This window comes from Salvelinus namaycush, chromosome 1 (assembly GCF_016432855.1).
Source record: "Salvelinus namaycush isolate Seneca chromosome 1, SaNama_1.0, whole genome shotgun sequence".
NCBI lineage: Eukaryota > Metazoa > Chordata > Actinopteri > Salmoniformes > Salmonidae > Salvelinus > Salvelinus namaycush.
In genome coordinates, this window is record NC_052307.1 from 81,216,032 (window position 1) to 81,243,092 (window position 27,061).

Sequence of the window (27,061 nt, forward strand, 5' to 3'; positions counted from 1 at the left end):
GTAGGTTTAATATCTCAGATTCACCTGAAGGTTACATCATATCTGTAGGTTTAATATCTCAGATTCACCTGAAGGTTACATCATATCTGTAGGTTTAATACCTCAGATTCACCTGAAGGTTACATCATATCTGTAGAACCAATACCTCAGATTCACCTGAAGGTTACATCATATCTGTAGGTTTAATATCTCAGATTCACCTGAAGGTTACATCATATCTGTAGAACCAATACCTCAGATTCACCTGAAGGTTACATCATATCTGTAGGTTTAATATCTCAGATTCACCTGAAGGTTACATCATATCTGTAGGTTTAATATCTCAGATTCACCTGAAGGTTACATCATATCTGTAGGTTTAATACCTCAGATTCACCTGAAGGTTACATCATATCTGTAGAACCAATACCTCAGATTCACCTGAAGGTTACATCATATCTGTAGGTTTAATATCTCAGATTCACCTGAAGGTTACATCATATCTGTAGAACCAATACCTCAGATTCACCTGAAGGTTACATCATATCTGTAGGTTTAATATCTCAGATTCACCTGAAGGTTACATCATATCTGTAGGTTTAATATCTCAGATTCACCTGAAGGTTACATCATATCTGTAGGTTTAATACCTCAGATTCACCTGAAGGTTACATCATATCTGTAGGCTTAATACCTCAGATTCACCTGAAGGTTACATCATATCTGTAGGACCAATACCTCAGATTCACCTGAAGGTTACATCATATCTGTAGGTTTAATATCTCAGTTTCACCTGAAGGTTACATCATATCTATAGAACCAATACCTCAGATTCACCTGAAGGTTACATCATATCTGTAGAACCAATACCTCAGATTCACCTGAAGGTTACATCATATCTGTAGAACCAATACCTCAGATTCACCTGAAGGTTACATCATATCTGTAGAACCAATACCTCAGATTCACCTGAAGGTTACATCATATCTGTAGAACCAATACCTCAGATTCACCTGAAGGTTACATCATATCTGTAGAACCAATACCTCAGATTCACCTGAAGGTTACATCATATCTGTAGAACCAATACCTCAGATTCACCTGAAGGTTACATCATATCTGTAGAACCAATACCTCAGATTCACCTGAAGGTTACATCATAGTTGACAACTCAACCAAATGTAAATCAAAAGTAGACGTTGAAATGACATCTGTGCTCAGTGGGATATCTCTCTCCACAACGACTGAATCTACCCAGCATGGCAGTGGGGGTGGATTTTCCGATGGTTAAACTGTGACTGGTGACATCATTTTGCATACCACACTTCTTCTACTCATGTTGTTTCCCTTCTTCACTGTACGAGAGTCATAGCCTCTGTATGCTGTTTCCATTCCACCACTCCAGCCCTACTGTCATATAATGTATAGTATTTCATAGAACAAGGCATAGTTCAGGTGATGCACACAATATTGTTCCTTTGTGTCTGTGTGTAATGCTGTGAACATATTCATAGACTCAAAATCAACACCAGACTTGTTAGCCAATGAATAACAGGCACCAAATGTTATTACAAGCATAACACTGAATCTTCAGACAGGTGTTGTGGAGGGATTGTGTATCAGACAGGTGTTGTGGAGGGATTGTGTATCAGACAGGTGTTGTGGAGGGATTGTGTATCAAACAGGTGTTGTGGAGGGATTGTGTATCAGACAGGTGTTGTGGAGGGATTGTGTATCAGACAGGTGTTGTGGAGGGATTGTGTATCAGACAGGTGTTGTGGAGGGATTGTGTATCAGACAGGTGTTGTGGAGGGATTGTGTATCAGACAGGTGTTGTGGAGGGATTGTGTATCAGACAGGTGTTGTGGAGGGATTGTGTATCAGACAGGTGTTGTGGAGGGATTGTGTATCAGACAGGTGTTGTGGAGGGATTGTGTATCAGACAGGTGTTGTGGAGGGATTGTGTATCAGACAGGTGTTGTGGAGGGATTGTGTATCAGACAGGTGTTGTGGAGGGATTGTGTATCAGACAGGTGTTGTGGAGGGATTGTGTATCAGACAGGTGTTGTGGAGGGATTGTGTATCAGACAGGTGTTGTGGAGGGATTGTGTATCAAACAGGTGTTGTGGAGGGATTGTGTATCAGACAGGTGTTGTGGAGGGATTGTGTATCAGACAGGTGTTGTGGAGGGATTGTGTATCAAACAGGTGTTGTGGAGGGATTGTGTATCAGACAGGTGTTCTGGAGTGATTGTGTATCAGACAGGTGTTGTGGAGGGATTGTGTATCAGACAGGTGTTTTGGAGGGATTGTGTATCAGACAGGTGTTGTGGAGGGATTGTGTATCAGACAGGTGTTGTGGAGGGATTGTGTATCAGACAGGTGTTGTGGAGGGATTGGGTATCAACAGGTGTTGTGGAGGGATTGTGTATCAGACAGGTGTTGTGGAGGGATTGTGTATCAGACAGGTGTTGTGGAGGGATTGTGTATCAGACAGGTGTTGTGGAGGGATTGTGTATCAGACAGGTGTTGTGGAGGGATTGTGTATCAGACAGGTGTTGTGGAGGGATTGTGTATCAGACAGGTGTTGTGGAGGGATTGTGTATCAGACAGGTGTTGTGGAGGGATTGTGTATCAGACAGGTGTTGTGGAGGGATTGTGTATCAGACAGGTGTTGTGGAGGGATTGTGTATCAGACAGGTGTTGTGGAGGGATTGTGTATCAGACAGGTGTTGTGGAGGGATTGTGTATCAGACAGGTGTTGTGGAGGGATTGTGTATCAGACAGGTGTTGTGGAGGGATTGTGTATCAGACAGGTGTTGGATTGTTCAGACAGGTTGGATTGTGTATCAGACAGGTGTTGTGGAGGGATTGTGTATCAGACAGGTGTTGTGGAGGGATTGTGTATCAGACAGGTGTTGTGGAGGGATTGTGTATCAGACAGGTGTTGTGGAGGGATTGTGTATCAAACAGGTGTTGTGGAGGGATTGTGTATCAACAGGTGGGTGTTTAGTTTTTCTTCATAGTCAGCTTAACCGTTAGATGACATTACCCTAGTCAATAACCATAGTCAGCTTAACCGTTAGATGACATTACCCTAGTCAATAACCATAGTCAGCTTAACCGTTAGATGACATTACCCTAGTCAATAACCATAGTCAGCTTAACCGTTAGATGACATTACCCTAGTCAATAACCATAGTCAGCTTAACCGTTAGATGACATTACCCTAGTCAATAACCAGTCAGCTTAACCGTTAGATGACATTACCCTAGTCAATAACCACAGTCAGCTTAACCGTTAGATGACATTACCCTAGTCAATAACCATAGTCAGCTTAACCGTTAGATGACATTACCCTAGTCAATAACCATAGCCAGCTTAACCGTTAGATGACATTACCCTAGTCAATAACCATAGTCAGCTTAACCGTTAGATGACATTACCCTAGTCAATAACCATAGTCAGCTTAACCGTTAGATGACATTACCCTAGTCAATAACCATAGTCAGCTTAACCGTTAGATGACATTACCCTAGTCAATAACCATAGTCAGCTTAACCGTTAGATGACATTACCCTAGTCAATAACCACAGTCAGCTTAACCGTTAGATGACATTACCCTAGTCAATAACCATAGTCAGCTTAACCGTTAGATGACATTACCCTAGTCAATAACCCGAATGAATGTTGACTGAATTATTTGTTTTCTGCTTGTTTCATTTTTCATTTTATTTTATTTCACCTTTATTTAACCAGGTAGGCAAGTTGAGGACAAGTTCTCATTTACAATTGCGACCTGGCCAAGATAAAGCAAAGCAGTTCGACACATTACAACAACACAGAGTTACACATGGAGTAAAACAAACATACAGTCAATAATACAGTAGAAAAATAAGTCTATATACAATGTGAGCAAATGAGGTGAGATAAGGGAGGTAAAGGCTGTCTGTTCCGACAGAAGAAGACTATTTTAACTCTACATTTCTTAACTAACTCATCAACATGCTTCTTTGAAAAGATATAGTAGCTTTTTGTAAATTCAGATAGCCAGATATTTATAAGCGTGGACACGATCAATGAGGGCACCGTCCAAAGTAGGTATGCATTAATCATCAGATAAATTTTTACATGATTTGGAAAATAAAATATACTTGGTTTTACCTGCATTAAGTAACCATTTCAGTTCAACAAAATCTTTCTGCAGGGCAATAAAGACAGATTAAATCTCTGATAGAGTCTGGTCAGCTGTGGGGGTAATAGCATGTGTAGCAGTGTGATGTTGTTCCCCTAGATTATGCACCAAGTTGCACACAAGGACCAATTCAAATAGGCCAGGTCAGGAGGGGATGCTAATAATTTGATAATAATAATAATAATTCAGTGTATTTTTTTATTTAATTGCAGCTGCATAGCTAATGTTTTTCTTTGGTGTACAAACACTTTTTCATATCAATATTGTACATACACGTGATTGTAAAAGTTTTGTATATTTTGGTTTGGTCCATCGCGGGTTATCTGTATTTCCGTACCCCCTTATTGTTCTCTTTTGCCTGACCTTTGGCATAGCAAGGTATGTTGTCCTTGGCTCCGCTATTGTTCAATATGAAACCGTCATAATGTTACACAATGTACTGTTATGCTACCATAAGTTTGTTACAATGTGGATAATATAAAGATTTATGTTAACAAGTTTCACAAAGCTCGCTAACTAGGGTATCTATTGTAACTTGTGAGTACTTGGGACAGTGTTTGAGTGAGTGTCCATGTGCTTGCGCAGGTGCCTGAGAGCTAGGACTGCGCCAAGGGTTAACATAATGTGTGTTGTGTCTCCGTGTGCAGGTATGTCTTTTATTTTGTCAGAATTATGTTCTGTATCATTTTACTTGTATTGTATTGTATGGTGTGCTGTTGTGCATCGAATGTGTGCACGCAGCACCTGTTATTTCCTTTTGGTTCTCTTTTGCCTGACCTTCGGCTAGCAAGGTGCCTGAGAGCTAGGACTGCGCCAAGGGTTAACATAATGTGTGTTGTCTCTTCGTGTGCAGGGCAAATAAAAATAATTCAACTAGCAGACCTTCAGTTGTGGCAGCGTCCTAATTAAAAGTACACAACGCAGAATGAACCACGCTACACATGCGCCAAGGTGTCATCTGCATACAAGTGACATTTTTTCATCTTCTCCAAATAAACCAATATTGTTAATGTAAATAGTGAAAAGAACAGGACCGAGAATCAACCTCTGTGGGACTCTATGTTAAATCCAGAAAACCTGATTTAACACCATCAGTAAACACACACTGTATTCTGTCCTTTAATATGGTTTCAAACCAGCCTGGTCATGATCAATTGATGAAAGCCTTTGAATGAGTAATGCGCAATCCACAGTGTTGAAGGCTTTAGACAGGTCAATAAAAAGGTCTGCACAATGTGTTTTCTCATCCAAACAATTAAAGACATCATTTAAAACCAAAGAAGTAGCAGAGATGGTGCTATGACCTGATCTGGAACCTGACTGGTGTACATTTAGAATACATTTCCTAGTTATAAAAGATCTAAATTGAGTATTTACCAAGGATTCTAGAATCTTTGCTAGGCAATAGAGTTTGGAAATGGGGCTATAATTATTTAGGTCATACGGGTCAACACTTTTGTGAAGGGGGAGTATATGAGCCGCCTTCCAGACCCTGTGGATGGTACTAGAAATAAATGTAGGGTTAAAAATATGTGTTGAAGATTCTGCAATCAGATGAGCAGAAAGCTGCTTTGAGGAGGGCTGCATAAGTAGCCCAACTAGCATGGGAAAGTAGCCCAAGTCTTACACCGAAACACATGAGTCAATTATGAGGCAATCGAACAGCCATGAGCTCAGCCAGATGAATTACAACACAGTAAGCTGAATGACTCTGGATACCCATGACAAAAGACCCATTGATGCCTGATCCAAGTGAAAGCTGTAGAATGCTTTGGGACCATGACAGGGACAGGGTGGGGCATTCTAGGTAGTGTAGTATAACTTGGCATGAGGTGGCAAGAGAGGGACCATGGCAATAAAGAATGGAAGATCTTGGAGGAGAGCGGTATGGTTCACAGCTTGTCCCCTCAAAGACCATCGTTCATGGAAGTGCCAAGACAACTAACGGCAATGAGAAATCCCTCATAACTGACAATATGGTATTAATACTGTATATCTGCAACATTTAATTGAGTGGCTTTCATATTTCACCATATTTCACTTAGTGAAAATGCAGAAACTGATGTATTTATGCCTTCTTCTCTCCTATTCAGTAAATAGCTGTAAAATACTAGAGCAGAAAATTCCCCACAGTGGTTTTCCATTATAGTGTGTGTCCCACCCTTTTCATTCCTATAACTGCTTTTCCTAATTAGAATATTGGTTTCGCAGAGATGTATTTTTACACCCTGCACCAGCTGCAGATCTCCTTCTTGTACCCTGGATTGGACTCTATTCCACTCCTTCAAGTGAAACATCAATGGGGGAAATGTAAAATGTAACTGCTTTAGTTGATTGGAGCAAAGTGCCAAACCAAAGCTGGGCTTTAAGTCACTCATGGACCATATACTGTAAGTCACTCATGGAACATATACTGTAAGTCACTCATGGAACATATACTTTAAGTCACTCATGGAACATATACTGTATGTTCACAGAACGTTGGATAACAGCATCTTGCTGAATGACCATATCAAGGCCTGAACTCAGATGTGCACTGCCCTCTGGTAACAGTTTGATTTGGCCTGCCCTCTGGTAACAGTTTGATTTGGCCTGCCCTCTGGTAACAGTTTGATTTGGCCTGCCCTCTGGTAACAGTTTGATTTGGCCTGTCCTCTGGTAACAGTTTGATTTGGCCTGCCCTCTGGTAACAGTTTGATTTGACCTGTCCTCTGGTAACAGTTTGATTTGGCCTGCACTCTGGTAACAGTTTGATTTGGCCTGCCCTCTGGTAACAGTTTGATTTGGCCTGCCCTCTGGTAACAGTTTGATTTGGCCTGCCCTCTGGTAACAGTTTGATTTGGCCTGCCCTCTGGTAACAGTTTGATTTGGCCTGCCCTCTGGTAACAGTCTGATTTGGCCTGCCCTCTGGTAACAGTTTGATTTGGCCTGCCCTCTGGTAACAGTTTGATTTGGCCTGCCCTCTGGTAACAGTCTGATTTGGCCTGCCCTCTGGTAACAGTTTGATTTGGCCTGCCCTCTGGTAACAGTTTGATTTGGCCTGCCCTCTGGTAACAGTTTCATTTGGCCTGCCCTCTGGATAAAAGGCTTTGCGGCCAGAAACAGTGGAAGTATCAAGGCAAAGTGTGTCTTGAGGAGACAGGACTCAGTAAATAGTAGTTGGTCTTTTATATCCCAGGGTGCAGATGGGTTTCATACTAAACAATGAGTGACATCATCTGTATACCCTGACAACAATTGATGCTGCTCTAGAAAACGTATTTGTCCAATTTGATCAATAAGATTGGCGTTGATGAGTGATTTGAGATTTAGAGCCATTAGGGCTAATAACAATTTTGATTAGTCTCCAAGAGAGGATGTGATTGAGACCCAACATCTACTTAAACCATGAGGCCAGAGAAGTTTGGAGTATATATTGGCACGGGTGTTGTTAGGCCTGAGATGAAGTCGAGAGGCCAGAGAAGTTTGGAGTATATATTGGCACGGGTGTTGTTAGGCCTGAGATGAAGTCGAGAGGCCAGAGAAGTTTGGACTATATATTGGCACGGGTGTTGTTAGGCCCGAGATGAAGTCGAGAGGCCAGAGAAGTTTGGAGTATATATTGGCACGGGTGTTGTTAGGCCCGAGATGAAGTCGAGAGGCCAGAGAAGTTTGGAGTATATATTGGCACGGGTGTTGTTAGGCCTGAGATGAAGTCGAGGGGCCAGAGAAGTTTGGAGTATATATTGGCACGGGTGTTGTTAGGCCTGAGATGAAGTCGAGGGGCCAGAGAAGTTTGGAGTATATATTGGCACGGGTGTTGTTAGGCCTGAGATGAAGTCGAGGGGCCAGAGAAGTTTGGAGTATATATTGGCACGGGTGTTGTTAGGCCTGAGATGAAGTCGAGGGGCCAGAGAAGTTTGGAGTATATATTGGCACGGGTGTTGTTAGGCCTGAGATGAAGTCGAGAGGCCAGAGAAGTTTGGACTATATATTGGCACGGGTGTTGTTAGGCCTGAGATGAAGTCGAGGGGCCAGAGAAGTTTGGAGTATATATTGGCACGGGTGTTGTTAGGCCTGAGATGAAGTCGAGGGGCCAGAGAAGTTTGGAGTATATATTGGCACGGGTGTTGTTAGGCCTGAGATGAAGTCGAGGGGCCAGAGAAGTTTGGAGTATATATTGGCACGGGTGTTGTTAGGCCTGAGATGAAGTCGAGGGGCCAGAGAAGTTTGGAGTATATATTGGCACGGTGTTGTTAGGCCTGAGATGAAGTCGAGAGGCCAGAGAAGTTTGGACTATATATTGGCACGGGTGTTGTTAGGCCTGAGATGAAGTCGAGGGGCCAGAGAAGTTTGGAGTATATATTGGCACGGGTGTTGTTAGGCCTGAGATGAAGTCGAGGGGCCAGAGAAGTTTGGAGTATATATTGGCACGGGTGTTGTTAGGCCTGAGATGAAGTCGAGGGGCCAGAGAAGTTTGGAGTATATATTGGCACGGGTGTTGTTAGGCCTGAGATGAAGTCGAGGGGCCAGAGAAGTTTGGAGTATATATTGGCACGGGTGTTGTTAGGCCTGAGATGAAGTCGAGGGGCCAGAGAAGTTTGGAGTATATATTGGCACGGGTGTTGTTAGGCCTGAGATGAAGTCGAGGGGCCAGAGAAGTTTGGAGTATATATTGGCACGGGTGTTGTTAGGCCTGAGATGAAGTCGAGGGGCCAGAGAAGTTTGGAGTATATATTGGCACGGGTGTTGTTAGGCCTGAGATGAAGTCGAGGGGCCAGAGAAGTTTGGAGTATATATTGGCACGGGTGTTGTTAGGCCTGAGATGAAGTCGAGAGGCCAGAGAAGTTTGGACTATATATTGGCACGGGTGTTGTTAGGCCTGAGATGAAGTCGAGGGGCCAGAGAAGTTTGGAGTATATATTGGCACGGGTGTTGTTAGGCCTGAGATGAAGTCGAGGGGCCAGAGAAGTTTGGACTATATATTGGCACGGGTGTTGTTAGGCCTGAGATGAAGTCGAGGGCCGGAAAACCATGTCAATATATCCTCCAAACTCCTGCTTCAAGGGCATTATCACATTTATACAACGGGTTACCAACATATTCAAATAATGATTGACATATTTTCATAAAAATATATATTTTTATTAATTTATTCATACTATTTCATCCTTCCACGAGATATAGCTCCAACACAAATCTACCCAAACCGGCTGGTCTTTCGTTCTATCGGTTCGGTTGCCAGAGACGCGACCCAGTAGTTAAGTCTTTTTGTTCTAAATATATGGACGCAACCCAGTTGTTTGTTCTAAATGTTCTGTTGCCATGATGGCTGGCAACGTTCTTATCCCTTGCTTGCTAGCTAGCCAACTTTGGCTAACACAGTCACATCAAACAGTGTAGCCAGAATAACAACAAAGTAGCTGCATTTGCATTTGTTTAAGCTGTTTTCTCGTGATTGTTTTTGGGATACATCCATAACAATGAGCTAATGATGTGAGATTTCGCCCTGGCATAGAACATTTACTCTCTTGCCAGGGCAGTGTTCACAATCATTTCAAACTGAAGCTGGATTTACAGAAAACTAGCTGCATTTTGTGTTTCTCTATTGACATTTGTTCCCTAAAAATTGGGCTGATTAATGATTTCGACTGGCTGAGGAAAGCTGACAGCTTGTCTGTCTCGTCCCGACTCCTGACACGTTCAGTACCATAGGACAGCTAGAGATCAAATTTATATATTGAAACAATGTTGCAAATGTTGGAGAGACAGACAGCAAGGTTATTACAGATCTCTGCTGTTAAAAACCAAATGCTAGTCTAAAAGAAATGGGAGATAATGTCTAGATGCTTTTTATAGTGGAGATCAAGTTTATAACTTCCCTGCCTGGGCTGATGAGACATACTGGTGTGCAAAAGAGCAAAAAAAGTCAATAAAAACAATATGGGGATGAGGTAGTTAGTTGGATGGGCTATTTACAGATGGGGTATGTACAGCTGCAGCGATCGGTAAGCTGCTCAGATGCTTAAAGTTAGTTAGGGAGAAATAAGTCTCCAACTTCAGCGATTTTTGCAATTCGTTCCAGTCATTGGCAACAGAGAACTGGAAGGAAAGGCGGCCAACGAGGTGTTGGCTTTGGGGATGACCAGTGAGATATACCTGCAGGAGCGCATGCTACGGGTGAGTGTTGTTATAGTGACCAGTGAGCTGAGATAAAGAGGAGCTTTATCTAGCAAATACTTATAGATGACCTGGAGCCAGTGGGACTGGCGTCGAATATGTAGCGAGGGCCAGCCAACGAGAGCATATAGGTCACAGTGGTGGGTGGTATATGGGGCTTTGGTGACAAAACGGATGGCACTGTGATAGACTGCATCCAGTTTGCTGAGTAGAGTGTTGGAGGCTATTTTGTAAATGACATCTCCGAAGTCGAGGATCGGTAGGATAGTCAGTTTTACGAGGGTATGTTTGGCAGCGTGAGTGAAGGAGGCTTTGTTGCGAAATAGGAAGCCGATTCTAGATTTAATTTTGCATTGGAGATGCTTAATATATACAATCACACAACACAGTATTATCATAACTCCACGTTAAACCTAAAGGTGAGTGTTTAAAGCTCTCCAGAAAAGGTTTGCTTTGTAGAACAGTAAAACATAAATATCATATGTCATCCAAATGTATTTCCAGTAATCATTGGAATCATTCATGAAAACCAGACTCTTCTTCAGGTAAAATCAACATTTTCCCACCACAGTCCATACTTTTAAGGTCTTTGAAAGCGACACATTTTCCATTACAACAATGTCCTTCAGGATATTTAAGTGCAACTCTTGCGTACCATTGTTAGCTACATTGTTGGATTTGGTATCTGGTTGAGGAGTATGGGGTTGGCACGGGTCTTTACAGGGTTAGGGTTGGAACTGGTCGTTACAGGGTTAGGGTTGGCACTGGTCTTTACAGGGTTAGGGTTGGAACTGGTCGTTACAGGTTTAGGGTTGGAACTGGTCGTTACAGGGTTAGGGTTGGCACGGGTCGTTACAGGGTTAGGGTTGGCACTGGTCGTTACAGGGTTATATTAGGAGTCAATCACACCGCACCACATGTGTGGTGATCGTTATTACATAAAATGGCTGCTGTGGCACCACCCAAATGGGTGCTACACATTGGTGGTGGAAGGGGTGAAACAATGTCATGTGCTTTGACTTTGAGAAAAGGACATCCTAAAGTGCAAAAATACAAATCATTCTCAGAGTAGATGTTTCAGAGAGTTATCCAGCCCAGAGAACGTAATGCCTCACTGTTGGCCTGCTGCCATGGTTACCTGGGAGACAGGGATAACGATAAAGGACCCTCCACCGGCACTCTCCGTGACGATGGCCAGGAACTTGGCATTGACGGCACAGAAGTGGTTGTCATGGACGTTCTTGGTGATGGGAATGCCGTCAAAGCAGTGCTCCCGGTTGGCCACTTTGCCGTAGACGTTTCGAAACTTGGAGCTTCGGTATGTCGGACGCCATGACATCTGATGGAGAAGAAATAGAGAGATATTAAGGAGGGAGGTTCAGAAAGGAGTTTCTGCAATACCAGCACTGGGCTGTATTGAAGGCACCAGTTAGTTGCTGTTTTATCATGTTCAATGTGCTGACATGGTGGTTTTCTGGTTACTGTATATGCTGGTCAATGTGAGCAGAAGGTCAGCTGTTTAGTTGACAGGTTAGTGGCCATTCATGGTTAATAGCTTAGATCAACCGGCTGGTTGAACATAATTGGATTATTTTAGATTTAGGGAAAAAACACAAATTAGAGTATTAAAGGAAAACGCCACCAAAAAACTATATTTTGGTATTTTGGTCCATTGTTGAAATAGTCCCAACATGTTTTGATTGTCAGCAATCAACTTTCAAAATATAGAAATCATCTGTGTGATGCCTTTTGTATCATATGACGCAAAACGCATCATCATATGGTGATGACTTCTGTATTTTGAAAGTTATATATCTTGAAAAATTGATTGCTGACAAGCAAAACATTTGGGACTATGTCAACAATGGACTAATGAAACAAATACCAAAATATCGTTTTTGGGTGGAGTTCTCCTTTAACTTTGAGATTACTGTTCTAAAATCCCTAGAGAAACCCCCATTAGTAAAGATAGTAAAGAGGAGTGTTGCTTTCTTCAAAATCCCTTCTGTCCGCCCCTATAGTTCAGAGGAATTTTGTCAGTACTGTCATGACAATTCAAATCCCATGTTAGACAGAGTGTGAAATGTTTTCAGTGTGGCAAACGTTCAATGCCACAAGAAAATATTTCACATAAAATAGCGAGTAAGTAAATAATGGTAGAGAAGAGCAGTCCCTCACAAGTGATTTGAGTCTGAAATCACCAACTACTAACAAGGAAGCAGCTCCATGAAATGATTCCTCTCTGACACATATGTCCTGGGCTTGGACCCATGAAATCTTGCAAAACAGTTAGCCAGCCACTTCACTTCACAGCGAGGGGAAGTGGTTGACTCCATCATAAAAACACTCAAACCACTACTTTTGTTTGTCGTTACCCACAAGCATGTACTGACCGACTTCCTGCCTTGCAGCGTGAGATACATCTATCTTCTGGGTCACACTAGACCTAATCACAGGTGTAGAGCTGGATGGCCCCTAGACACTGATCCAAGGCCAGTTTTGAGGTTTGTCCCACAAATGATTGATGATACATCAGGGAGGGTGAATAGATCGTAGGTGTGGTAAAGGGGAACTTCTGCTTGCAGACAGCAGCAGGTAGCCTAGTGGTTAGAGCGTTGGGCCAGTAACTGAAAGGTTGCTGGATCGAATCCCTGAGCTGACAAAATAATAAGCTGTCGTTCTGCCCCTGAACAAGGCAGTTAACCCACTGGTAGGATGTCATTGTAAATAAGAATTTGTTCTTAACTGACTTGCCTGGTTAAATACATACATATTAACAGACAGGAAGTCCTTCTGGGAAGGAGATTTACAACACTGTCAGATCAGTGACAAGATGACATCACCACAGCCACAATTCAGCATTGTTCTGGGTTGGGAACAGTGCTGTGTGCAAATAGAGATGTCCCTGTTGCCATGCTGCCATGGTCTCTTCCTGTCCTACAGACTGCAGTCTACATCTGGTCTTCAGCCAGTGGAGACCAAGCGGTGCACACAATCCAGTTAGCACAGGCAGACCAGTAATCACTCTCACCCATCCCACCCACAGTCAGACCAGTAATCACTCTCACCCATCCCACACACAGGCAGGCCAGTAATCACTCTCACCCATCCCACCCACAGGCAGACCAGTAATCACTCTCACCCATCCCACCCACGGGCAGACCAGTAATCACTCTCACCCATCCCACCCACAGGCAGGCCAGTAATCACTCCCACCCACGGGCAGGCCAGTAATCACTCCTACACACAGGCAGGCCAGTAATCACTCTCACCCATCCCACCCACGGGCAGAGCAGTAATCACTCTCACCCATCCCACCCACGGGTCGACCAGTAATCACTCTCACCCATCCCACCCACAGGCAGACCAGTAATCACTCTCACCCATCCCACCCACAGGCAGACCAGTAATCACTCTCACCCATCCCACCCACAGGCAGACCAGTAATCACTCTCACCCATCCCACCCACAGGCAGACCAGTAATCACTCTCACCCATCCCACCCACGGGCAGACCAGTAATCACTCTCACCCATCTCACCCACGGGCAGACCAGTAATCACTCTCACCCACGGGCAGGCCAGTAATCACTTTGTCGTGGAGGTGAAGGAGTGTGGCGTGGCATTGATATAGCTGGAGCTCGACATGTCCACAGACAGCTGCTGTCACAGCACTTTTTGTACTCTCGAGATTCTCACCTCTGAGTGCTGTGGGAGTAGTCCGGTACTCATTCCACTCACTGCACATCTCAATTCCTTTCCTTCCTCGTTACCCCCCCTCCTTCCTCTCAAAAAGCAGAGTTAAAGAAGCTACTCCCTAGAATGACTCTGAGCATAATGCTTAGCTTGTTAAAGTATTAATGTGAAACAGCAGAACAGCAGGAAGAGGCCTCAGGGCAGCAGAGTAAGAGCACTGGCATTGAGTTCTCACCACAAGGACACTCATTCATTTGTCACCAGTGGATGGCACGCGGGACTGCGTACGTTGCTCTCTGTCTCTCACTGACAGCGCAGTGAGACTAAAGCATGGTGTCTCTCAGCTCAAGTCATGGCAGGGCGTCCCCGTGCTAGCCATAGTCTACACCTAACTGTATATGTGATCCATCCATCTCATAACCCCAGGAGATGGTTATGACAGCCTTGAAAGGACAGGAAATACCCCCCAACTCACTTACACACACACACACACACTTACACACACACACACTTACACACACACACACACACACACACACACACACACACACACACACACACACACACACACACACACACACACACACACACACACACACACACACACACACACACACACACACACACACACACACACACACACACACAGCCATCCATAGTATATCTGAGTTACTCTCCAAAAACAGTCCTCTCAGTGAAAACAATATCTTACCTTAGTGCTGAGTAGAGTAGTGACACTAAAGCCCGATCTGTCAGGCGCTCTCAAATTACAACCCCCCCCTTTCCTCCCTTTTATAGACCAGCTGCAGTCTGCCAGTTTCTCCTAGCTTCTCAACGATACATCCAGTCAACCGGCCTACTATGCTCCGCTCACTCTCATCTGTTTCTCTCCTCCCCTCTTCTTACCCTGTCTCTCCTCTTTCTCCCTTCAAGTCCTCTCCTCCTCCTATGAGCTACCCCTCCCTCTCTCCTGCTCCCTCTCAGCCCCAGACCAGACAGCTGCATGCAGCCCTGGAGCAGCAGTTAATGCTCACTCTATCCCTCTCACTGCTCTGTACTCCTCTAGATGTGGGCTGCACCACTCACTCTCTCTTTCACTCTCTCTCTCTCTATTCTCTTGCTCTCTCTCCCTCCCTCTCTATATACATCCATCTATCTCTCTCTCTCACTGTGTCTCACTGTGCCAGCCCTATCACTAGCAGGAACTGTAGATAGCTTTTGATAACTATTGAAAGACGTTCTTGGTATTGGATACTTCATACTCTCTTGTTTGCAAATAGAGAGGTCTACGACTATACAGAGTATAAATGTTTCCCTACTCATGTTTCCTTACTCATGTTTCCCTATGCACGTTTCCCTACGCATGTTTCCTTATGCATGTTTCCCTATGCATGTTTCCCTATGCACATTTCCCTTTGCATGTTTCCCTACGCATGCTTCCCTATGCATGTTTCCCTATGCATGTTTCCCTTTGCATGTTTCCCTACGCATGTTTCCCTATGCATGCTTCCCTATGCATGTTTCCTTATGCATGTTTCCTTACGCATGTTTCCCTTTGCATGTTTCCCTACGCATGTTTCCCTATGCATGCTTCCCTATGCATGTTTCCCTATGCATGTTTCCCTTTGCATGTTTCCCTATGCATGTTTCCCTTTGCATGTTTCCCTACGCATGTTTCCCTATGCATGTTTCCTTATGCATGTTTCCCTACGCATGTTTCCCTATGCCTGTTTCCCTACGCATGTTTCCCTATGCATGTTTCCTTATGCATGTTTCCCTACGCATGTTTCCCTATGCCTGTTTCCCTACGCATGTTTTTCTGCCTTTGTTTCCTGGCTTTCTTCTCGAAGTTGAATTGTATATATTTTGGGGGTCATGTTAGCAGTTAGCAGTACCAAGGTAAATAAAAACATTTTTTCTCAGTTCCACGCTATGAGCAGTTACTGCCGTTTTGTTTGTTAGGGCAGCGTAGTGCTATTGGACAATGGGGTCAGGAAAGGTGAGGGGTGCTATTTCTGCTGTGAAAAGTGAGCAAACTTTTCCGTGCTAAGCTGTTTGGGTGTCATAATCGTAATCCAGTAGTAATACAATCAATATTTTATGTGAAACATCTGTGATAAGTACTGTCGTTCCAAACATTTTAACCATAGCGGCTTTCACAAAAGCCCATGTTTTCCTTCCAGGAGATTGCTCTGATTGGGATTTAGTGAAACTAGTCAGGAGGTAAGTTTGGGTCTGTATGCAGTAAAAGGTCATTGCTGGGCAGAGAGAGAGAGCGAGAGAGCGTGAGAGAGAGTGAGCGAGAGAGAGGCAGAGAGAGAAAGAGAGAGAGAGTGAGATAGAGAGTGTGTATAGTGTGTTTTTGTTGCATTTGTGTGTCTTTTCTCTTCTGCCCTAACGCCTGAGCGGAGCTCAAAGACAGCTTGGACCCAGCAGCCCCTGCTCTCCCACCCCCCGCCTCCTTGGAATCATAAGACCCTCCTGGCTGTTACCCAGAACCCCCTGTGGCTCCATCCCTCTCTCTGCCCCTCCCCTCAATCCCTTCCTCCCCCTTTCTTCTCCTCCCTCCTTCTTCATCCCTGCTCTCCTCACAAGCCTTACAACCCTCTTTCCCATACTGAAGGTCCCCCATTTGATAATGTGCATTCTTCCCAGTCTGACATCAAATCAAATCAAATTCTATTGGTCACATACACATATTTAGCAGATGTTATTGGTCAACAAAGTACTGTAATAAAGAGTGCCTAGTCATTAAATACAACAGATTACTGTAATAAAGAGTATCTAGTGATTATATACAACAGATTACTATAATACAGAGTACCTAGTCATTAAATACAACAGAGTACTGTAATAAAGAGTACCTAGTCATTAAATACAACAGATTACTGTAATATAGAGTACCTAGTCATTAAATATAACGTAGTACTGTAATACAGAGTACCTAGTGATTAAATACAACAGATCACTGTAATAAAGAGTACCAAGTCATTAAATACAACAGATTACTCTAATACAGAGTACCTAGTGATTAAATACAACAGATTACTCTAATACAGAGTACCTAGTCATTAAATACAACCGATTACTGTAATACAAGTACCTAGTGATTAAATATGACAGATTACTCTAATACAGAGTACCTAGTGATTAAATACAACAGATTACTGTAATACAGAGTACCTAGTGATTAAATACAACAGATTACTGTAATACAGAGTACCTAGTGATTAAATACAACAGATTACTGTAATACAGAGTACATAGTTATTAAATACAACAGATTACTGTAATACAGAGTACCTAGTGATTAAATACAACAGATCCAAATGGAGATTTCGATTATATCTCTGACAAGATGGGTGACTTATCTTTCCACTAGCATGCCTGTGTGATTTTGTCGCTATTCCTCAACTGGTTGCCATGTACTCTGGACTCTGGACAACATAAAAATATTGTGTGTAGTATCCATGTACAATACAATCAATGCTTGTGGTCGATTTAATTTATGAATACTATATACTCTCAGGACCATTTTGTAGACGTGACACCTGGCCTCTCAGGACCATTTTGTGGACGTGACACCTGGCCTCTCAGGACCATTTTGTGGACGTGACACCTGGCCTCTCAGGACCATTTTGTGGACGTGACACCTGGCCTCTCAGGACCATTTTGTGGCGTGACACCTGGCCTCTCAGGACCATTTTGTGGACGTGACACCTGGCCTCTCAGGACCATTTTGTGGACGTGGCACCTGGCCTCTCAGGACCATTTGTGGATGTGACACCTGGCCTCTCAGGACCATTTTGTGGACGTGATACCTGGCCTCTCAGGACCATTTTGTGGACGTGACACCTGGCCTCTCAGGACCATTTTGTGGACATGGCACCTGGCCTCTCAGTACCATTTTGTGGACGTGACACCTGGCCTCTCAGGACCATTTTGTGGATGTGACACCTGGCCTCTCAGGACCATTTTGTGGACGTGACACCTGGCCTCTCAGGACCATTTTGTGGACGTGACACCTGGCCTCTCAGGACCATTTTGGGGATCTTGATCTGTTTGAGGGGAGGTGTGCGTAGGGGAGTGACTTTCACCATAGCTACAGGTCATGATGCTGGGGAAGGCGTAGGGCTCACACCGTCTGCAACCTTACACTGTCTGGTATTTCAATGTGTGATTCCTCTGTGCTTTTATAGGCAGGTAGTGTAGAGACACCTCACTTCTCTCCCTGGGTCTGTAGGGAAGATGTGTATTGGAAGACCTCCAGTATAGGATTCCCACAGGTTCACAGTAGGTTTTTGTCTTGGCTTTGTTCTTTTGTGTTTATGTGTGTGGGGGGGGGGCTCCAGAGAGCACTCTGTGTTTATTGAGTTTTTGCCTGCAGTCACTGTTTCTCTTTTACTGTACTCTCTGTTCCTTCCTGAAAAACCTCAAGACTATCAGAATCCTATTGGCCCTGAATCATCCCAGTAAAACCACAAGACTATCAGAATCCTATTGGTCCTGAATAATTCCAGGAAAACCACAAGACTATCAGAATCCTACTGGTCCTGAATAATTACAGGAAAACCACAAGACTATCAGAATCCTATTGGTCCTGAATCATCCCAGTAAAACCACAAGACTATCAGAATCCTATTGGTCCTGAATCATCCCATTAAAATCTCAAGACTATCAGAATCCTATTATTCCTGAATCATCCCAGTAAAACCTCAAGACTATCAGAATCCTATTGTTCCTGAATCATCCCAGTAAAACCTCAAGACTATCACAATCCTATTGGTCCTGAATCATCCCAGTAAAACCTCAAGACTATCACAATTCTATTGGTCCTGAATCATCCCAGTACAACCTCAAGACTATCACAATCCTATTGGTCCTGAATCATCCCAGTACAACCTCAAGACTATCACAATCCTATTGGTCCTGAATCATCCCAGTAAAACCTCAAGACTATCAGAATCCTATTGGTCCTGAATCATCCCAGTAAAACCTCAAGACTATCAGAATCCTATTGGTCCTGAATCATCCCAGTAAAACCTCAAGACTATCAGAATCCTATTGTTCCTGAATCATCCCAGTACAACCTCAAGACTATCAGAATCCTATTGGTCCTGAATCATCCCAGTAAAACCTCAAGACTATCAGAATTCTATTGGTCCTGAATCATCCCAGTACAACCTCAAGACTATCAGAATTCTATTGGTCCTGAATCATCCCAGTACAACCTCAAGACTATCAGAATCCTATTGGTCCTGAATCATCCCAGTAAAACCTCAAGACTATCAGAATTCTATTGGTCCTGAATCATCCCAGTACAACCTCAAGACTATCAGAATTCTATTGGTCCTGAATCATCCCAGTACAACCTCAAGACTATCAGAATCCTATTGGTCCTGAATCATCCCAGTAAAACCTCAAGACTATCAGAATCCTATTGTTCCTGAATCATCCCAGTACAACCTCAAGACTATCAGAATCCTATTGGTCCTGAATCATCCCAGTAAAACCTCAAGACTATCAGAATTCTATTGGTCCTGAATCATCCCAGTACAACCTCAAGACTATCAGAATCCTATTGGTCCTGAATCATCCCAGTAAAACCTCAAGACTATCACAATTCTATTGGTCCTGAATCATCCCAGTACAACCTCAAGACTATCAGAATTCTATTGTTCCTGAATCATCCCAGTACAACCTCAAGACTATCAGAATCCTATTGGTCCTGAATCATCCCAGTAAAACCTCAAGACTATCAGAATCCTATTGGTCCTGAATCATCCCAGTCTTACTCCAATGGCTGAAAGTTTCCTGCTATGACATCCTGTCATGCGCGAAGGAAGTACATTTCTCCATGAAATTCCAATCCAATATTACTCAGCTGCAGTCAACGGGATATTGGCAGCTCTACTCGCCAGGTCCAAAGACTGTATAACAGTTTCCAGAGGCTGTCGCTTCACAATTCATCGGGGAAATTGCCACAATTCAACTGAATGGCTAAGGATATGCTTATCAATCCTCTCTATGCTGTTGCCAAAAGAGGAAGTGGGTCTGTCGGAAACCAACGAGCTGAGCGTAAAAAGAGAGAAAGAGATCCCCCCAGGGCTGCTGTCACTCTCCTCACCCTGCCCGTGGAGCCGTCTTTGTGAAGCTCGCTAAGGGCTATTAGCTATTCCTCCCTTCCCCGGGCCACATGGGTGTTTAGTCAGTTCCGATGACATTCCCTCCTCGTCACATGGACTAAATATCACAGAACAGTGACATCCCCGCTGGTTCTTTTGGCTGCCACCTCAGTCAGTGACTACATAGGGCTTTTCACAGGAACTACAGATGCAGGATCATACTTTGAGCCAGTTTGCTACAGCAGGAAAATAATCCTGCAGCAACAGAAAATGTGAATTATGATGTGGATTATAATTAATGGACATTTTTGTAGGGGTTGATACATTTTTCAAAGTGAAAATTACAAACTTCAGAAGCCTTTTTTAAACCTAAAAAACACTACACGTTTTATATTTCCTGCACCGCAGGAAAGTTCTCTTGCGACAGGGTGATCAAATTAAGATTGTACATCTGTAGTATCTGGTATGAATGCTGTAAATGGTGACATTCTTTGATATGGTGAGCATGACAGAGCATGACAAGGCCACAATGGGTTTATGTAAAGGCCATTTGAGCCAACACTGACAGTAGGGCTTTGTCGTGAGGTCCATGGACTTATTCTACTTAGTATGCATACTCTGTTCATATTCATCTTAGGCTGGGTCAGGGAAATACACGTGTGTCCACTCCTGCGTGCGTGTTTATCCACAGATAGATTCTAATCAAACTCTTTGAAACACATTCATCTATCCCAAAATCCAAACACTTAATAGCATTAGCTGTTATGACCAATGATGAAATTGCCATATCAATCCCCATGACATTGTCAAGAAGCCCTCTGAACATAGTGCTACCTAGACCCATACACATGAAATATACCCCAACTGTCCTGCATATCTCCATATGACTGCTATCTTTATATAGTCACCCCACACTTGTTATGTTATAGTTGACCCTGGGCCTGGGGGTAGACAGGACAGGAGCCAGGTCTGTAGTGTGTTATAGTTGACCCTGGGCCTGGGGGTAGACAGGACAGGAGCCAGGTCTGTGGATGTTTCTGCAGCCATGTGCTGTAACTGTATGTTGTGAAGACAGAGCCACTCCTGCTGTTATGTGATGTGGCAGGCAGGAAGTGACTCAGCAATAATGGCAGCAGATGGAGCTGCTCTGGCTAATGCTAATGGCTGCTCTCAACAGGAGAGGAGAGGAAAGCCCCCACCTCCTCCACAGCCTCCCAGAAACGGTTGTTAATGGAGATCAAAGTACCCACAGCCACATGTACAGGGCACAGGAAGGAGCCACGGAGACCCCCGATTGCACTTAACAGTGCAGTGAGCTGAACAGGCATCCACTACCCACTGCCTCCAGGGACAGTCCTGGCTGGTTATCCTACAAACAGTCCTGGCTGGTTATCCTACAAACAGTCCTGGCTGGTTATCCTACAAATGCATCATACCTTTGGGGAATGTTCATTTAATATATAGGTGTGTTTATTTCATGTCATAGTATAGCGCCAGTGCTATGCTAAGCAAGACAGAAATGTATACACACACACGCTATTTTATCAGTCCACACATCAGTTCTGCCATCCAAAAACCACAGGAGGAGTGGTCTCAATTAATAATGATCTTTGTGCATGTCTCTCTCCCAGAGGATTTCCAGCCTCCTGCTTTTTGGAGCATACAGAGATTAGCTGTGTGTGTGTGTGTGTGTGTGTGTGTGTGTGTGTGTGTGTGTGTGTGTGTGTGTGTGTGTGTGTGTGTGTGTGTGTGTGTGTGTGTGTGTGTGTGTGTGTGTGTGTGTGTGTGAGAGAGAGAGAGAGAGAGAGAGAGAGAGAGAGAGAGAGAGAGAGAGAGAGAGAGAGAGAGAGAGAGAGAGAGAGAGAGAGAGAGAGAGAGAGAGAGAGAGGGAGAGAGAGAGAGAGAGAGAGTAAAGACAGAGTGGCTCAGACAAATAACAGTTCTCTTCTCTGACCACTGACAGAGTGACTCAAACACAGAACAGTTATCTTCTCTGACCACTGACAGAGTGACTCAGACACAGAACAGTTCTCCTCTCTGACCACTGACAGAGTGACTCAGACACAGAACAGTTCTCTTCTCTGACCACTGACAGAGTGACTCAGACACACAACAGTTCTCCACAGGCTTCAGCAGAGAGAGAACATAATCAATGCCCTCTGACTAACCACCAGCCTGTTGTCCAAGAGACAGACTCCTTTCACCCAGATACAGTCTTTAGACCCAGATTACCTCTCAACTGGTTGTCAGCTCTGGATCAGTCTAACCACCCTACTCCCCACTATCCTAAAGGTACAATCTCAACTCCACTACCAGCAGGGATGTCAATGAAAAACAAGCAGAATTCGCTATACTTGCAGTATTGTGTTGGATGAACTATGTGGTAGACAGGGTATGGCTGTTTGATGTCCACAGCTCGGAATGTAGTTTATTCACAGACTCCTCTGTGTGGACAGTACACTTTGTCTCACAAAGCGTCAAAGTGAACACAAGAGAAAAGATTAGAGTACAGAGTCTTCATTAGAGGATTAGAGTACAGAGTCTTCATTAGAGGATTATAGTACAGAGTCTTCATTAGAGGATTAGAGTACAGAGTCTTCATTAGAGGATTAGAGTACAGAGTCTTCATTATAGGATTAGAGTACAGAGTCTTCATTAGAGGATTAGAGTACAGAGTCTTCATTAGAGGTTTTGAGTACAGAGTCTTCATTAGAGGATTAGAGTACAGAGTCTTCATTAGAGGTTTTGAGTACAGAGTCTTCATTAGAGGTTTTGAGTACAGAGTCTTCATTAGAGTGGAACTGTGTGTGAACCGGTGAAGGACAGAGCTATCTTCAGGCTATAGTTCTCACTCCCATCCCCATCCCCCCACTCACACATAACCCCCACACCCCCTCCACACACACAACCCCCACACCCTCTCCACACCCCCAACCCCCACACCCCCCTCCACACACACAACCCCCCCACACACACAACCCCTACACCTCCCTCCACACACATCTCCCCCCACCATATCCCCCCCTCCAATGCACACAAACACACTGATGTGTACTAGCGTCCTCTTCCTCCCTGCCTCGCCCTGACCACTTTAGTCTCCTTGTTTATCAGATTGACAGAGATGTGACCCGGGGGAGCTGTTTGTCTTTGTGTGGCTCTTCTCCTCTCCTCCCTGGTTGGCCAGGGTCATTCGTGTGCTCAGGGTAATGAGCATAGAGAGTTCAACAGATGGAAGGATAGAAGGATGGATTAAAGGTAGGGAGGCTCTTAGAGGATGGACAGACCAGGTGTGGAGAGGAGGCCTGGATGGATTTATTAATGGGATATTGTACTTGCATTGAGTAATTGTTTTTGAAAACAAATCTATAAAAATTGCAGAAGTAAAGAAAAGTGTGTTTATACTTTATTAAAACATATGGGTTTCAGTGACCCATCCCAATAGATTGTTTGTGGTTGTTTTTCATACTTATAGTTGATGAGTTTAGGTGGGTTAACACTAGACATAACATAGTGCCAACTATACCACAGAGCCACACCACCAGGTCCAACCATGGATAATCTGGTGTGAAATGAAAACCTTCTGGGCAGACGTTCAAATTGAGAAAGCCCTGTTGGTGGCACAGTGCCCAAGACGCAAATAGAGGAAGCAGCTTTTTCATCAGCTATAATATCTTGACGTCCATCATTGCTATTTGAGTACCGGGACAGCTGTTAAGTACCATGAGCTATAACATCAACAAAGATCCTGGATCCTAGATCATGGATCAACCTTGACATGAGACACATATGTTCTTCAAATTGGTACATGGGTGTTTGCCACCACAAGGGTGGTATTCCCATATCACAATCACCTATTTTAGTGAAGCCAGCTGTCACAACTATAATGGACACGCACAACATTGACTAAGACTAATATTGATGATTCATACTGATGTGACGTACACCATCTTTCTCTTCTCCATTTCTCCCCTCCTTCTCTTTCACCCCATTAGCCTTCAGTGAGTCACAGCACCTTTTTTCTAACGTTATCAAAAGCTCCTCAGCAGGTTAATTCACATCCACATCTATAACAGAGCCTTTCCACAAGCCTGGAAAAATAAGGGGCCATTTCCAAACGGGACGAGACAATCTGCTTTGAAGTGCAATGTAGTGGGACTTTATGCCAGGCATTCCTGCCTGTCTGTGTCAACGGACAGCCTGAGCCTGACTCTACATGCTGGAGTGGATTGGTAGAGGAGGAGGAGGAAGGGGGAGTAGGGGGAAGAGGAGTGGAGGAAGAGGAAGAGGGGTGGAGTAGGAGGAAGAGGGGTGGAGTAGGAGGAAGAGGAGTGGAGGGAGGAGGAGGAGGAAGAGGAGTGGAGGAAGAGGAAGAGGAAGAGTGGTGGAGTAGGAGGAAGAGGTGTGGAGGAAGAGGGGTGGAGGAAGAGGAAGAGGGGTGGAGTAGGAGGAAGAGGAGTGGAGGAAGAGGAAGAGGGGTGGAGTATGAGGAAGAGGAAGAGGGGTGGAGTAGGAGGAAGAGGGGTGGAGTAGGAGGAAGAGGAGTGGAGTAGGAGGAAGAGGAAGAGTGGTGGAGTAGGAGGAAGAGGTGTGGAGGAAGAGGGGTGGAGGAAGAGGAAGAGGGGTGGAGTAGGAGGAAGAGGAGTGGAGGAAGTGGAAGAGGGGTGGAGTATGAGGAAGAGGGGTGGAGTCGGAGGAAGAGCAGTGGAGTAGGGAGGAAGGGAGGAAGGATGAAGGGGGTCCAGACGTGGACAGACTCTAGCCCAGCTTCGGACCATCTGCCTGGGCACATCCGCCAATAACCACACCCTACCGTACCCTCACACCCTTACCCATGGCTTCCAGGGTTTGTCCTGAAAAAACAACTCTAGCTAGTCCATCTACCGTGCTGTTTGGTCTTAGAACAGAGAGGGGGAGAGAAAGAGGGAGAGACAATTTAATTACATTGAACAAAAATATAAACGCAACATGTAATGTGTTGGTCCCATGTTTCATGAGCTGAAAGAAAATTTCCCAGAAATGTTCCACAGGCACAAAAAGCTTATTTCTCTCAAATGTTGTGCACAAAGTAGTTCACATCCCTGTTAGTGAGCATTTGTACTTTGCCAAGATAATCCATCCACCGGACAGGTGTGGCATATCAAGAAGCTGATTAAACAGCATGATCATTACACAGGTGCACCTTGTGCTGGGGACAGTAAAAGGCCACTCTAAAATATGCAGTTTTGTCACACAACACAATGCCACAGATGTCTCATGTTTTGAGGGAGACCAGCCACCCAGACAGCTGATGAAACTGTGGGGTTTGAACAACGGAATAATTTCTGCGCTGATGTCAATGTTGTAAACAAAGTGTCCCATGGTGGAGGTGGGGTTATAGTATGGGCAGTCATAAGCTACGGACAACCAACACAATTGCATTTTATCGATGGCAATTTGATTGCACAGAGATACCGTGACGAGATCCTGAGGCCCATTGTCGTGCCAGTCATCCGCTTCCATCACCTCATGTTTCAGCATGATAATGCACAGCCCCTTGTTGCAAAGATCTGTACACAATTCCTGTAATCTGAAAATGACCCAGTTCTTCCATGCCCTGCACACTCACCAGACATGTTACCGAGCATGTATGGGATGCTCTGAATCGACGTGTACTACAGCGTGTTCCAGTTCCCGCCAATATCCAGCAACTTTGCACAGCCGTTGAAGAGGATTGGGACACAATTCCACAGGCCACAATCAACAGCCTGATCAACTCTATGTGAAGGAGACGTGTCACGCTGCATGAGGCAAATGGTGGTCACACCAGATACTGACTGGTTTTCTGATCCACACCCCTACTTTTTTTTTAAGGGATCTGTGACCAACAGATGCATATCTGCATTCCCAGTCATGTGAAATCCATAGATTAGAGCCTAATGAATCTATTTCAATTGACTGATTTCCTTATATGAACTGTAACTCAGTAAAATCTTTGAAATTGTTACATGTTGCATCTATATTTTTGTTCAGTTTATATTTTAACTATGTATGAAATCAATACATTTTCCTGCACTCTGGTACAAATCATCTAAAAAACACGTTTCTAATTCTAAGTTCTCTATAAGCAATCCTGTTACTATACCATTCTAAGTTCTCTATAACCAATCCTGTTACTATACCATTCTAAACTCTCTATAACCAATCCTGCTACTATACCATTCTAAGTTCTCTATAACCAATCCTGTTACTATACCATTCTAAACTCTCTATAACCAATCCTGTTACTATACCATTCTAAACTCTCTATAACCAATCCTGTTACTATACCATTCTAAGTTCTCTATAACCAATCCTGCTACTATACCATTCTAAGTTCTCTATAACCAATCCTGCTACTATACCATTCTAAGTTCTCTATAACCAATCCTGTTACTATACCATTCTAAGTTCTCTATAACCAATCCTGCTACTATACCATTCTAAGTTCTCTATAACCAATCCTGTTACTATACCATTCTAAGTTCTCTATAACCAATCCTGCTACTATACCATTCTAAGTTCTCTATAACCAATCCTGCTACTATACCATTCTAAGTTCTCTATAACCAATCCTGTTACTATACCATTCTAAACTCTCTATAACCAATCCTGCTACTATACCATTCTAAACTCTCTATAACCAATCCTGTTACTATACCATTCTCTATAACCAATCCTGCTACTATACCATTCTAAGTTCTCTATAACCAATCCTGTTACTATACCATTCTAAGTTCTCTATAACCAATCCTGTTACTATACCATTCTAAGTTCTCTATAACCAATCCTGTTACTATACCATTCTAAGTTCTCTATAACCAATCCTGCTACTATACCATTCTAAGTTCTCTATAACCAATCCTGCTACTATACCATTCTAAACTCTCTATAA

General features: G+C 43.8%; 1 protein-coding gene across 3 annotated transcripts in view; it reads right to left on the minus strand.

Annotated features, from left to right (window-relative positions):
• Window positions 1–27,061, minus strand: part of coro2ba (coronin, actin binding protein, 2Ba) — an 87,127-nt gene that overhangs the window by 20,471 nt on the left and 39,595 nt on the right. For 2 of the 3 annotated variants that reach the window (XM_038996188.1, XM_038996205.1), the window contains exon 2: window positions 11,471–11,671. In XM_038996188.1, the coding sequence (XP_038852116.1) occupies window positions 11,471–11,671 (201 nt within the window). Of the gene's footprint in view, window positions 1–11,470; window positions 11,672–14,738; window positions 14,859–27,061 lie in introns of those variants that run through there. The other variant, XM_038996197.1, reaches the window with a different exon arrangement.